Source organism: Cricetulus griseus (assembly GCF_003668045.3).
Source record: "Cricetulus griseus strain 17A/GY chromosome 1 unlocalized genomic scaffold, alternate assembly CriGri-PICRH-1.0 chr1_1, whole genome shotgun sequence".
Lineage (NCBI taxonomy): Eukaryota > Metazoa > Chordata > Mammalia > Rodentia > Cricetidae > Cricetulus > Cricetulus griseus.
The window spans coordinates 95,614,283-95,629,073 of record NW_023276807.1 but is presented as its reverse complement, the minus strand read 5'-3'; the positions used below and the strand labels follow the sequence as shown (position 1 = coordinate 95,629,073).

Here is a 14,791-nt window from a genome sequence, read left to right as displayed (position 1 = left end):
GTGTGTGCATGTGTATGTGTATGTGTGACAATACAGAACTGTGAGGGGAATGTCTATTAGACCAAAGAGGTAGACATACTTCTGAGATGTAATCCAAAATCCTTTAGCTCAGTGCTTACTCCATCCCAGCACTCAGGCCTCAATCTGTTTTGCAGGATTGTGGAGTTTGCCCATGCTCTGCTATTATGTTTAGACAGAGATGCAGCACTCATAGAATATCTTGACTTATCTGTTTAATAGGCTTCAAGATGTCTTCCTTTCCCTTGCAGTTTAAAAGATGACTTTTAAGCAGTTGGAAATAGGAGTTAGTTGTGTGAAAGATAGGGTTCCTACCTACTAAAATGAAAGAATTGGGAAATATTGGCTTGTATGCTAGTAGGTTTTTATTTTAGTTTATAGCATTTTATTACTTAGCTGTTCCCTGTAGGATATTCTTGGTCTCATAAGGATGGCGAAAAAGTGACTTGAGGTCTAGCTCTCACTTGTATAAACTTGTGTGTAAACTTGAGAGGGCTCCTTGAGGGCTAACTTTCTGTGGGACAGCTCTTCCTTTTCAAAGCAGATTATCTGTTGCAAAACAACATTGCTAGAGCTATTTGTTCTACCACAGATGAATTAAGGCCCAAATATACTAGCTGACAGGTTGTATTTCTTGAAGATACTAGCATTGTAGACTTACCATACATATTTTATTTTTTCATTAAAATCTTCATATTTTGAAGAATAGGAAGTAGTTGTTCAGTTAGTGATTTTTAATTGATATTTAGTATCTGGTCTTTACAAAAATAGTCTTTCTCTTTTCTCCTTACCTTTCTCATATCAAGAGTTACATTGCTTTATTCTCCATGGTCAACAAACATTCAATTCAATTTATTTTGAGAAATAATGTTCCACGTGCAGTTATTAAATTGAAAGTAATCATTTTTTCTGATCATCTTCCATGCCTTTAATTTGCAGGTCAAATTTCATTAGCTTACCAACTGAGAAAGAAAAAAAAATAATGGGCTTTGGTCCCAAATCCTGTGAGACTATAATTATAAAGCAACATTTGCATTTGTTCTGGGGAAAATTAATCTATTTTTAGCTGTAAATTATATGCTTGAGATAAATATAAAATTAGCAGACTGGAATTGGCTGTCACTATCAGCCATGAGGGAACACTGCTCTGAGGCCTGTGTTCAGGTGCTGTTGAAGCTTAGTGACACATGAACAAAATTAAGAGCCAATTTCATGAAATTCATCATCTCTTTCTCTTTCAGGTGTGGTATAACCAGAAGAGTTTCCATTCTCTCCCTTCCTACCTAAATCATCTCAACAACCTGATCTTATGGCAAAACTTACCCCCTGATGCTGCAGACTGGAGACAATATGGTAATGTTAGTTTTTGATGCAATGTCACTGACTACTTTCAACCTAATAGCATTTTTAAAAGTGAAAGGTGCAAACTAGGAAAATGAAGAATCATGAGCAGTTCCGTATCAGACATTGACTGCATAAAATCACACCAAGTTCTGGGCTCTCTATCTCTCACATTAAATGTCCAACTTCTTGGAACTGTGACCTTGTCTGTGAAACTAAAGGTGTTCTCAGAATCTATTTCAAAAATTATTCTGCAGTTTAATATCACATAGAAGCAAAGATGAATTCAATTTTAAGGATATTACCATATGGAATACTGCAGTGGAGAATAAAAGATTTCCCTAATGTGTTACAATTGTGAGAGTGAACATTGTAATTTGATTTATGTTGGCCCCTCATCTCATCAATCCCCTGTGTCAACCACTGACTGATTACCTATGCTTTCTCATTTTGGTAAATGGCTTAGGTCCATTTTTGGTATCCAGAATTTATTTCTTGGTTTAGGGGAATCTCCCAGCTTTAGTTGAGAAGAGAAGCAATAATTTATCAACTTAATTCAGTATCATTATATAAAGAAGAAAAAGTCAGGAAGCATAAGCAACAACAGGTCACACATGTTATAGTTTATTTCATTTATGCTTGTGGAAGCATCATTGCTCACAGAGGTCAGTGCTGAGCAGTTACTCTGAATTGGCTCCCTTTACTTGCTTTTAATATTTGCTTCCACATTTCCTACCTGCTTTCTTTTATTCTTTCTTTTTATATGGTGTTTTATCTTCATATTTGTTCCATGTGCATGTCTTGTGCACTAGGAGGTCAAAAGAGGTCATTGGATTTCTGGGAACTAGAGTTGTAGATGGTTGTGAGCCAGCACTTCAGTACTTGGAATCAAATCCAGGTCCTCTGAAAGAGAAACAAATATTATAAACCACTGAGCCATGTCTCCAGTAACCTTACCTTTTTACTTTTGTTGTGGTGTTGGGTTTTGTGGTTGCCTTATACATACGTATGGCAAGTACTCTACCTCTCCCTATGCCTCCAGCCTGCTAAAACCATTTAAAATAAGATAAACTTGTTTTCTAATACCCTAATGATGTCTAATGATAGTGGGTAATACCACATATTTAATGTGTATGGCTAAGAGAAGCACAAAAGAGTTATGAAACCAAACAGAGTAGGGACAAAAGAATGATGTTTACTAAGTGTCTAAACAATATCAGGAACTCCAGAAGGGTTAAATATGCATGGTTTCTTTTAATTTTCATGTAAAAATTTGTAAGATAATGTTTTGTGGATAATTCCATTGAGACTGGGCTTCACAACTCTGCACTTTGTGGTTTTCTGTAATGGTCTCCATCTGTTGAGCAGAGACATTTGCTTGATGAAGTATGAAGACTGCCTTTATCTATGGGTATAAGGACAGATGCTTATAGATTTTTGTTAGGGGTTATGCTTGTTTTAGTAAAATAATGCTTGTAGATTCTCCTCCAATAACAATGGCTTCACTCTCATATTAGGCCAGGCTTCCAATACCAGGAGTGCTTTCTTTCCAGGTCAGGGAAAATTGTAGAAGATGGGGTGGAAATATTGTAAGAGCCGGAGGTTCAGGGAATTTCCTGTGAGATTGTGTCTCCTAGTAATATCAGAAGCTACACCGTTAAAGTCTTACTGATAGGACTGCCCAAACATGAACTGAACAAGGAGGGCACTAGTGAATATGCTGACCTGGATGGGGAAGAACCCATGAGGCTGAGACCTCAAGCCTTCACAAAGAACTGTAAACAACTAAAGAGAGCTGAGAAGGAGAGATGTAGCCTTCCTCAGGAAGAGTAAATCAGTTGGACAATCTTTCCCAATACCGAAGATAAGAATAGTATTATAAAAAGAATATGTAAGAAGGAATGAGAGAAACATAGGAAGGTGCTTCTTAAATGTAAAGGTACCTAGGCAAGATTTTGGTGAATCTGGAGAAAAGAAGACACTGAAGTTCAAAAAGATGGGAGAAAGTTTGGGGCACTGGGAATGGGGGTAACAAAGGATTTAAGAGCTCAAACAGAAACTTGCACTTCTGGGCTGAATGACTGATGTCAGAACTGACAGCCCTTTGAGAAATGTTAGGAGAAAGAGGTGTCACAAATGCTTTTACCAGGAGCTGATACTGCTTGAGTAGGTGAAACTTTGCAGTAGGGGCCAGAAAACTAGAGAGGAGAAATCAGAGCAACCACAAACAGCCTTGGTCCCAACCTTCCTCTAAAAGTGACAGGTAAAGGTAATCAAGGAAGCAACCCCAGGATTGACTTGCATATTCAGCAAGTGAACAGGTCAGGATATCAAGCTGCCATCTGCTCTCCATGGCCAGTATCTGGAAGGGCAACTAACTGTTGTGCCTCCTACTTCCTGTCCACTCCCTTCTGTTTGCATTAGGCTTTCTCTCCTCTGATGTCCCTTGTATTTTTCTGGCCCTTATCAGCTTCCTACTGTGGTGTGCATGGGCCTCTTTATCATCTGGTTGTTCCACTGTACTCCAGTGCTGCAGGCTGCTGCTGACCAACTCCCTCACCTTCTCTTGGGTTTGGTTGGAGGAGCATAGCCAGTCACCACTATCTAAGGTTCATTGGCAACAAATAGGTGCAAATGGTTTAATCTGTGGGAACTTCTCTCCCACTGCAGCACCTACAGTGATGAACTGTTTTACAGCAAAGAAAGTGGTCTCAGTCATCAGCAAGATGTCAGAGTAGAAAGCTTGAGGCCATGGCTCCCCCAGTGACATATTACAGGAAAAACTAGAAATGGACTAAATGGACCTTTCTAAGAGCAATGGAAAGCAAAGAGTGACAAGAGACCAAACAAATGCCTAATCGAGAAAAAGTAAGGGGCTGCATGTGAATTTTATTTGGTTTTGTTCCACCTACCTTTGGTGTGTCCTGCTGTAGTTTCAGAGAACTGGTAGCTTAGTCCACGTGTCTGTGTGTGAACTGGAGAAAGCAGTACCACCAGAATTCTAAGCAGTCTGTTCTACACTGTCTATAAACTGCCTGAGAGTTTGGCCGCTGTGTCATATTGGTTTCTGTGCTGTGTGTATATGAGATTCTGATAACAAAAGATGCTCAAATGTCAGACCAAAAGAAGCCAGCAAGCAGTGGGTGCATGTTAATGTCACAAGGGAGGATTGCAGACTGGCAGATGCCATGGGCAGAAAACTGCAGGCTCTAAGTGCATGTCACAGCTGAAGTACTAGAGGAAGAAGCAGTGAGATTCTTGGTGAAAACGAAGTATTTCAAGTCAGCCTTGCATAGAGAAGAATTGGACAAAGGCTGCTTCCAGGAAACAGGAAAGGCCTGGGAACCATAAGAACCCAAAGGCAACTGTATATCACAGAACTAATATGCACTCTCTCTCTCTCTCTCTCTCTCTCTCTCTCTCTCTCTCTCTCTCTCTCTCTCTCTCTCTCTTTCTCTCTCTCTCTCTCTCTCTCTCTCTCTCTCTCTCTCTCTCTGTGTGAGTGTGTGTTTCTCCCTTAAATTTTTCTTTTCGATAAATTTTTCCATATATCCCCACCTGGCCTCAAATTCATAATCCTTCTGTCTTCTACCATTAGAGGCCTATGATACCATGCATTATTCATTTTTGCAAATGCTTATTTTTGAGCAAATATTTTACAGTGTTTCTCAAAACATTGGTTGTATTATGATTCAGGTAGGGTGAGACAAAGAGATAAGGAGATAATTGACTTTGAAGGGTGGGTTATTTTTGTTTGTTTGTTTGCTTTTCAAGACAGGGTTTCTCTGTGGAGCTTTGGAACCTATTCCTGGCACTTGCTCTGTAGACCAGGCTGGGCTTGACCTCACAGACATCTGCCTGCCTCTGCCTCTGCCTCCCTAGTGCTGGGATTAAGGGCGTGTTGCCACCAACACCCAGTGAGGCGTGAGTTATTATACTCACAGGTTCTAAGGAAGGGGGCATGCCACCCACAAGAGCACACATTAGAGGCACTGTGGTCACTGGGGAGAGAGCCAAAGGAAATGTTGGTGTGCTTCTGCAGAGAGCAGTGTTGAGGCCTGGTAGGCAGATTCAGAATTGCTTTGGAGGCATGCGTGCAGTGAGGGGTGTTGTTATATGTAGGATCTGTACTTTACTGACTAGAACATGGGTGATTAGTGTAGAGGGTACCAGAGCAGTGCTGCCTGGACCACAGTTGTCCATTGATCATGTTTGCACTGCTTGTCAGATAACCAGGCATCCTGATGATGGTCATCTCAGAAGCATCTACTTACAGCAGTGGGCTCTTCATTTGTTGAGAAGCTGGGTTGGACTACAAAAACACATTTATTCTCTGTTATTGGAAATTTCTCTAAAGATATTTTGTTGTTTTCTTTGTATCAAAGTTTCAATTTTTGACTTGTTTATGCACTCAGTGCTGGAAAGGAAGTTCTGTGCAATAAATTGGGAACACAGAAGACAACACCGCAGGAGGGTACATTGTGAGTTCTTATTAAAATATTGACTAAGAACTCCCACTAGCAAAGCTTTGAGCAAAAATATTCTATCGTATCCCTTTCCGCTTGCCCATTCATGTGGGAATTGGACAGAGCTAGATCTGTGAGCTTAATATTATAATGAAAGCAGAGATTAGCCAGGGGAGGAGGTTGATAATAGAGGCCTAGTCTTATACTCAGCTTTGATGCCAGAAGCCCCATAACACAAGGGTTCAGGAGCCTCCAGATAACAGAAACCAAAACACAGGTCTCTGAACTATACTGACAACATCAGGAACTCCTGGTTAGTCCTCTGATTGTTGTGTTGGCCAGTATGGGCATTCTTGTCTTAGAGATAAAGAAACTTGAAGAGTTCATTCTTGTCCATTCATAAGGAGGCTGGTTTGTCAGAACCTACAGTGGGCTTTCTCATCCCAGTGATCTCATTAGCTTGTCTGAGTCCATATTTGAAGCATGGGACTCAGTGGAATCCAGTTTGAATTTTCTAGTCCATTTCCATAGAGCCAGTTTGTGAAGCACTGGATGATGGGTGCTAGTCCAGGTGAACCAGCTGTGGTTTTCAAAGTGAATTTCCAAGACAGATTATCTCTTCCTGTGTATCAGTGCAGTAGGGATTCATCTGCTCTAATGTAGCAGGAACCAGGACATTTTTGGGTTACAAAAAGTACAACTCTTCAGGTGTCACTTGGAGTTTGGTATGGATATTTGGGGCTCAGCAAAGATGACAGGACTGTGGAATGAAAGGTATTTCCATCCCTTTGTTCCTTCTTTTAAATTCATGTCAGCAGTTTAATCACATTTGCTATCAGAGGAATTTGTCAGAATCCTAAGGGAACCTACACATCAGCTGAGACTAGATTTGGAATCTGCCTTTTCCTGCATATTATATTGTCAGTCAGTTACAATTGTCCTTGTAACACCAAGGGTACACTCTTTTGTTCTTTTATTACTACCCACCTGGCCCTAGGTGCCAAGGGCACTTACCTAGATAGTTCCATCTTAGGTAGCCTACCATGGGGACTCTGTGGCCATGTCTGAGGTCACCGATGAAATATCTTTCTAGACATGGTATTATCCTTAATTCATAGCCCCTCTTTGGAGATTTGGAGATAGGACCCTGCTATGAAATCCAGATGGAACTCACTATGCCCCCACCACCACCACCTCAGTCTCACAAGTACATAATGAGATTGTAGATGGCTCCATATGGGGCCTTTATTTCTTTTAAATTTTTTCTTGTTTTTATTTTGAGATAAGGTATTATATAGTCCAGGTTGGTCTCCCAACCCACTATATATTTGAGGATAGCATCAACCTCCTAATCCTTCTCCTTACATCATCCAAGGGCTGAGATTACAGACATGCACCACAATGCCAGGGATGATCCACAGGCTATTCCTGGTCTGACCCAGCACTCTGCCCATTGGTAGTTCTGTCCCAGCTAACGGTTCAACAACATCCACAACAGGTCTCATATGTGCACCTCAAATCACAGTCCCATTTGCATGAAAATTTATCTCTATTAAATATTCATGGGCTGCTACTCACTCTCTTTAAGTTCTTCCAGTGATACCTAGGTGTTTATCTTACACTTAGGTCAAGTAATTAAAAAAGAAAATCAAGGAACATCTCCAAGCCTGTGTGCCCTTCTCAGGTCACCCCACATAGCTCTTCTGCCACGTACTGTGTGTCTAAGTGCTTTTACCTCCTAGCTCCTCTTCTCTGAAATCATTTCTTTTTTTTTCAGAATTCCATTTGTATTGATTCAACAATCAAAGTGCAATCAAATGCTGACATTTTGTTGGGAAAAGTGTTTCAAAAATGTTGAAATTGTCCTTTTTGACCAATCCTTAGAACTTTCAGTGCCTCTTTTTTTTTTCCAACTTTTTTATATTTGAATTAGAAACAGGATTGTTTTACATGATAATCCCATTTCCCTTCTCCCACCCGTCCTCCCCTACCTGCCCCCCGAACTAAAACCTTATCTGTCACATATCTTTTCTGTTCCCCCTGGATGGTGAGGCCTTCCATAGGGTGTCATCAGAGTCTTTTGATTTCTTTGGGGTAGGGCCTAGGCCCACCCCCGTGTGCCTTGGCTCAGGGAATATTCCTCTATATGGACTGGGCTCCCAAAATCCACACCTATGCTAGGGATAAATACTGGGCTTCTACAGAAGGTCCCATAGATTTCTGAGGTTTCCTCACAGAAACCCATGTTCCTTGGGTCCTTTCAGTGCCTCTTATGTGTGTTCAGGATAAAGCCCATGCATCTAAACAGCAATGATTTAATGCTGTCAGACTGAGATCTCAGTTATCTTTTCTCATGCCTTCTCACATGGTTTGACATCACAGGGCTTTTATACTCAGTGGATTATTGGCCCTGAGGACCCTCAACTAGATTTCTTCACTATCTAGCACCTTAACAGAAGGCCGTTCATTTCTGCTCAATGTCCAAGATCCAGCTCATGTGTGACTAGGCTCCACTGAGGGCCTCCCACCTATCAGAACAAGTTAATGGCTCATCTCTTGCCCCCACAGGGTATAGCTTCTAAAATCCACCCGTAGCCAACAAATATTATCGCTAACACCTGCACACATGGAAGCAGTGAGGACTGTGGATTGTCATTATCTGTTTATGTTTTTTTGTAGCTTCAGGACATGATATTTTGTATTTCTTTCTGCACCTATTCTTATTTCACTCAACATAATATTCTATACACACATTCATGTTGCTAATGAGAGGATTTCATCTTTTTATTTCTGAATAATAGCCCTTGGCATAAAAATACCACATGTTCTTTGCCTGTCAGTTGATGGACACCCAAGTTCATTCTGTGTCTTATCTATTGTGAGTAGTGTCACAGTGGTTATGAAAGCACACATATCCCTTTGACAGACAGAAGAAGAAGGATTTCTGGGTCACAGGACATCTTTACTTTAAAAATTTTAAGGAACACCCATGTTGTTTCCCAAAATAGTTGCCCTAACTTACACTTCATCAACAGTGTTTTGGTCCTCTTTCTCTACGTTCTTGCTAAAGCTTACCATTTGTCTTTTTGACATAGCTCCACAGTCCTGCTAACTGGAGTCAGTCCTTATATCCTTATGGTTTTCATTTGCATTTCCATGATGATTTCTGGAATCATAGATTTTCTTTAATTTCATATGCTATTGGTAATTCATATATTGTCTTTAAAAATATTGATTTTTAAAACCACTGTAATTGATTACTTTTTGCTGCTGAGTTATTTGTGCATTCTTGATATGCACTACTTATCAAATGCATGGTTTGAAATATTTTCCCATTCTGTAGGTCGTGTCTTCACTGAGTTGATAATTTCTTTTACTCTGTAGAAGTGTTTTCATTGATGCCATCTTGTTTATCTAGTTTTGTTTATTCATTTCCTAATGAAATTCAAGTCAGAAACTCTCAAACAACTAATTGTAAAATCAGTGTACATAGTACCACCCGAGGACACACACTGCCTTAATTCTTACAAGATGAGGAATGATGATAAGAAAGTATTAAAAGTATTTTTCATAATTACATATTCATATTTCTATAAGAAATAATATTTTCTATGTATAGCAAAGTCACTGTAATTCCTTATTTACCAATCTGAGCCAAGGCATTTCAGGCAACCATTTGTGGAGTTTTGTGGTGTGGAAGCATGCACAGTACAGAGTGTGCAAGCTGTCTGTTCAGGACTAAGGCTACATTGAAAACCTGTGATTGATGGTTAGTTTTAATTGTCCACTGGACATAATTGAGAACCATCTAGTGAGAAAACCTCAAGGGCTGTATAGATCAAGCTTGCTTGTGAGCCTGTCTGTGGGGTATTATCTTTATTATGTTAATTAAATTTGGAATCTCTCACCACCATGGATGGCACCATTTCTTAGGCAGGAGACCCTGAACTGTACATGATGGAGAAAGCTCAGTCCTAGCTTGCACTTATCAATTCATTGCACCCTGGTCTACACTATAGATACTATGTGTCTGTCTGATTTAAATTCTTTACAATGATTGATGGACAAGTGGAACTGTAAGCTAAAATAAACCTTTCTGTTCCAAATAATTTTTGTCAGGATATTTATCACAGAAACAAGTAGTGAAACACTTGTGCTGTAACATGGAGGTCTCAGATTTATCATGTTTTATTTTGAATTAATTAAATTTTGCTTATTTGCCTGTACAGAAATCTATTTACTGTTGCCATATGTTCTGTTACCCTACATTTAGTTATATGACCTCATATGGGTTGTGATCCACAGTTAAAAGAGTAGTGATTTAAAAGAACAAAAACTTTTCCGCATACATGGAAGTTAAGGAAGGTGTTTTGATGTCAGTGTTACAGACATCTGGGCATTAATACTTCCAAAGATATACATTTATAAAAGTCATGAACCCTGATGTGATAACTTGAATCACAATGTGTTAAGTATCTCTCCATCATAATGGATATTGTACAAAGGCACAGATGTGCATTTTTATAAATGACAAATATACAGTCTAGAAACCATAACAGATGCAGCCATAATGAGAATACTAAATGAGAAGACTAATTTTACACATTTATACATTGCTATGGGCCAATTCTTAGAAGGGGAAAAAACAGAAAATAAATGATAAGAATAATCAAAGAAAAATGATTCAAGTGTCCTTAAAGTGCACATGCAAACATCATTTGAAAACCTTTGAAGTGACATGGGCAAGAGATATGAGCCCCATCCTCTCCATTGTGACATTGAGGCCATGGCCCTTTGCTTTAAGACTCTTGGCCTTGTTTCCAGCCTCAGCAGCCCAAGATGTTCTCACAGTACCATTGTAATCTAAGCAGAATACTGAATAACAGAATACAAAGAAAATAATACCCCAATTACAGGGATTGTTCCCTGTGATAACGCAGCTCCCACACTAGGACATCAAAGGCTGTAAATGATGTTTCTGGCCTCCAAGAACAGGGATTAAATGGAGATTCAGAAAATTGGAGTCGCACCTCTCACTCTGCTACGGATTCTGCTTGATCACAGGGTCAGTCAGGAGAACCTTCTTCTGCCTCCATTCCCTATCTGAATTCTCCTTCCAATCCCCATACCCTTTCTCCATAGAAGGCCCCACTGGAGGAGTTCTTACTTTACATGGAGCCCCTGGTACTGAAGACATGTCATAAACCCTGCCCTCTCTCTCCTTTGGTCTGCGGAACGGGGTCTGCTTTCTAAATTTTCACTTCATGAGAATGTGTGAGGGTGTGGGAGATAGGCTGTGCAGCTGGATGTGTTCCCTGTTGGTAGAGGCCTAAGGCCTTGAGGAGACAGCCATGTTCCCCTGTGTTTCCTAGTTCATTCCCTATTCATTACTCTCTTATTTTTGAGAAAATGTATGCAAACATTGTCTATTTAAATAACTCCAAACCTTTTCCAGTCTTTGCAAAATACACATAAAATCTTCTTACATCCAATTTAATGTAATATTAGTTTAATTTTAAAGTATGTTTAACCTTGTAGAAGTGCTACAAAAACAAATAGGATTCTGAGAACTGGTAATGTGGTGGTGAAACCTAGTTGCTATACAAATGAAAAACCCACTTGGTGCTTGTCAGCCCAGATACCACATAAGCTTCAAGCATATATATATATATATATATATATATTATATATATGTGTGTGTGTGGTGTGGTGTGTGTGTGTGTGTGTGTGTGTGTGTGTGTCTGTGTGTGTGTGTGTACTGTAACCCACTGTACTCAGTGCTGCCAGAACCCCCATCCTGCTACATGGTACCTTCTGGTTGACATCCTAGGATACCACAAAGGCTTCCCTGTGGCAGGATGTAATGTCTTCAGTGATGGCACACTTGTCTGCCCCATCACTCTGCTTCTGCTAGCTGGTGTAACAACACCTCTGAATGAATTATCTGGCCTGAAATGGAGCAGGATCAAATCTTTGCTTGGTCCTTGACAAATAACAATTGGTGCCCAGTGCTCTGATTTCCACAGCCAAGTTAGAACATGGGCAGAATGTGTTATTCTAACCTGAGCTAGATGTGGTCTCCCAAAAGCTGGCAGCAAACACCAGCCTTAACTACCTTTCTGACAGCAACACCAGAGTTGTCTGTTCTAAACCTTAAAACTGAATATCTTTTTCTGTATCTTGAGTTTTAAAGAGAATTTCTTTGGTTAATGTCTAGGGGTGGCGATAATGTGAGATGGAAGGAAATGATAGCCTGCGTTTGTTTATTAAGCTGAAATAGAATTACTGTAAAAATGGATAGATAAAAGTGTATTATGCTTTTTTATGGGGCACCACATGATGCTTCAGTACATGTCATATATATATGACATTATACCAGGTCTAATTACCACACAATATATACCACACTGGTGGGACAAGTGTCTCCTCATAATTCTGCATGTATTCCTGATGAAGGTATCCATATTCCCATCCTCTCACTTTTGAATTGTGAGTGGTGTTACAAATGCCATGGGCTCTTGTTACACTAAGCATGGTCTAGGTCCTATTTTCCAGGAATATTAAGATGTCCTGTAAGGTCATATGGAGCATGTGAACTTTTAAATAGTATTCCACTGAAATTCTTAACTCTGTAAAATATATAAACTGTAGAACTCTAAAGCCATTTATCAAATGAAAAGTGGTGTCTCTTTGAGTTAGTCAAGTGAGATGCCTTGGAAGGAAAGGAAAGTCCCAGTTCCAGCAGTGGTCTGTGGCCTCTCCAGTGACATATTTTTAAGGTCTAGGTGGAGGCAGCATGCAAAGGAGGGAGGGAAAGAAAGGATGGAACCTACTGGGGTGGAGGGTTGGGGGCTCTTCTGGAGCTCTCTCCATGTATGAACTGCTCTTCTGTAGCCTTGTGAAGGTTTGATTGTTTGTGCATGTTGTTAGGAACTCTACTGTATACTTTACCCTGATTGTTGCACAGATGCCCAATTTTTAGTGCTCTTGTACCTTGGTAGGAGTTAGGTTAGATTACCATAGATTGGGCTCTGCTGATATCAGGAAAATGGAACCCTTACCGCAAGCTTGAAATACCAGGTATGTTAGGGTTGTACCATTCCCCGAAGTTCCAATTTCCTCTAAGAATCCACCATTCTAGAAACTGTCTTACAAAGAAATGTTTGACTTACATTGATCTCCTAACGTGAAGTTTCCATCATCTGAGTTCCTGAATGAGAAGATGCATTATGCAAGTATACAGAATACAGCCAGGCACACTGGAGATTACTCACCGTGGAAGCCATCAATCATTTCACCAGTGAGATGGGTGAGCAGATTGCCTACCTCCTAGATAGAGCTCTAAAATGACACCAATCCAGGAAATATGCCACAACTAACGACAATGCATTCGTAACTGAGAAATGAGGGAACAGAATGCAATGATCAGAGCACCATTTTAAAACTCTCCACAACAACTCCAATGGATTAGGTATCACAGATATTTATGAAAGCTGGTCAAACATGGATCCATCAATTGTTAATTTAAAATTTCACTACTGCACCATCTGTGGGAACATTTACAGCTTTTCTGTGGAACATGCGAAGCAGAAACTATTGGCATGTAGTCTGCCTGTCTCCTTCCTGCTGGATCAATATGGTCTTTGGGAAATCAGGAGTGTTTACTGGTGAGAAAGTGGGTTGTGGTATCTGCAACTGTTAGCTGGAAGTATAGCATGTCACAGCTAGTGGCTGGACTCTAGAAGGCATCTGAGATACCTGTGTTTCAAGTGTCTCTTCTCACATGGCCATAATGATGTTGGTGTGACAGAACTTCTCTCAAATATATACACACACTCAAAGCACATAACACATGAACACAGCTTATACTATCCCCAAGTATCTGCCAGAATTAGTGTCAGGAACCTTGATAGATGCCTGAATCCACAGATGCTCAAATCTTTTATTTCAAATGGCAGTGGTGTAATACAGGCCTGTAACTTAGAATTATTCCGTCACACAATTTACATACTCTCCAGGTGACTAAAATGCATACTAAAATAAAAAGCTATCAAATAGTTTTCATGCTGCACTGTCTAGGGAATGATGAAAAGGGAAATGTGTATGCATGTTTGGTACAGATGCAGGGTTTTTTTCATGTAGGTGTAACAACACATCGGTGAGGAGTGACTATGGTATCCTTTTGGGTACCAGCTGCTTATCTCTGCTCACAGGCAGGTAAGGGCTCAGGATCTGAGGACTGTCATTTTCCCCTTCTATTTATTTGTGAAACCCTGTCCATTTAATTCACTTCTTCATGTGTATGTGTGATAAAAATGCTTAAAATCTATTCCACCATTTTCACCTCTGGTCACCATGCTTTATATCTGTCTATAGAACAAATTTTCTTGTGCCCTCTCAGTAAAACATCTCTCTAACCTGGTCCTATCCACACTTAGCTTTCAGGAGTTTCTCTTTAAAAATTCCATATCTAAACACTATCACGTGGTGTTTATTCTGTGTTTCTGGCTTATCCATGTATTTATTTCAGGAATGCTTTTGCAAAAACAACAAAATTTGTGTTTCTTTTAAAAATAATTGAATCAGCCTGGTGGTGGTGAATGACTTTAATTCCAACATTTGTGAGGCAGGGGCAGGTGGATCTCTTTGAGTTCAAGGCTAGCCTGGTCTACAAAGAGAGTTCCAGGACAACCAGAGCTGCTACAAAGAGCAACCTGGTCTTGAAAAACCAAAACAAGCAAACCAAAACCAAAAAATCCTATATGCATACATATATACATACATATTTGCAAATGCCTGTATTTATATCCACAAACAACATATTTTCTACATCTACTCATCTTTCTGTCTTTCTATGGACACTGGTTGTAGATTTATCTTGGCCACTGAGGCCACAGTGAGCATGATATGCATACATCTTATCAATATAATGATTTTATTCCTTGGGTATGACCTCATCAGTCTTT

At 39.9% G+C, this 14,791-nt stretch overlaps 1 protein-coding gene across 1 annotated transcript in view; it reads left to right on the top strand.

The window, feature by feature from the left end:
* Positions 1–14,791, top strand: part of LOC100767606 (ATP-binding cassette sub-family A member 13) — a 406,786-nt gene that overhangs the window by 275,287 nt on the left and 116,708 nt on the right. The window contains exon 49 of the mRNA XM_035452975.1: positions 1,260–1,371. Coding sequence (XP_035308866.1) covers positions 1,260–1,371 — 112 coding nt within the window. The remainder of the gene's footprint in view (positions 1–1,259; positions 1,372–14,791) is intronic.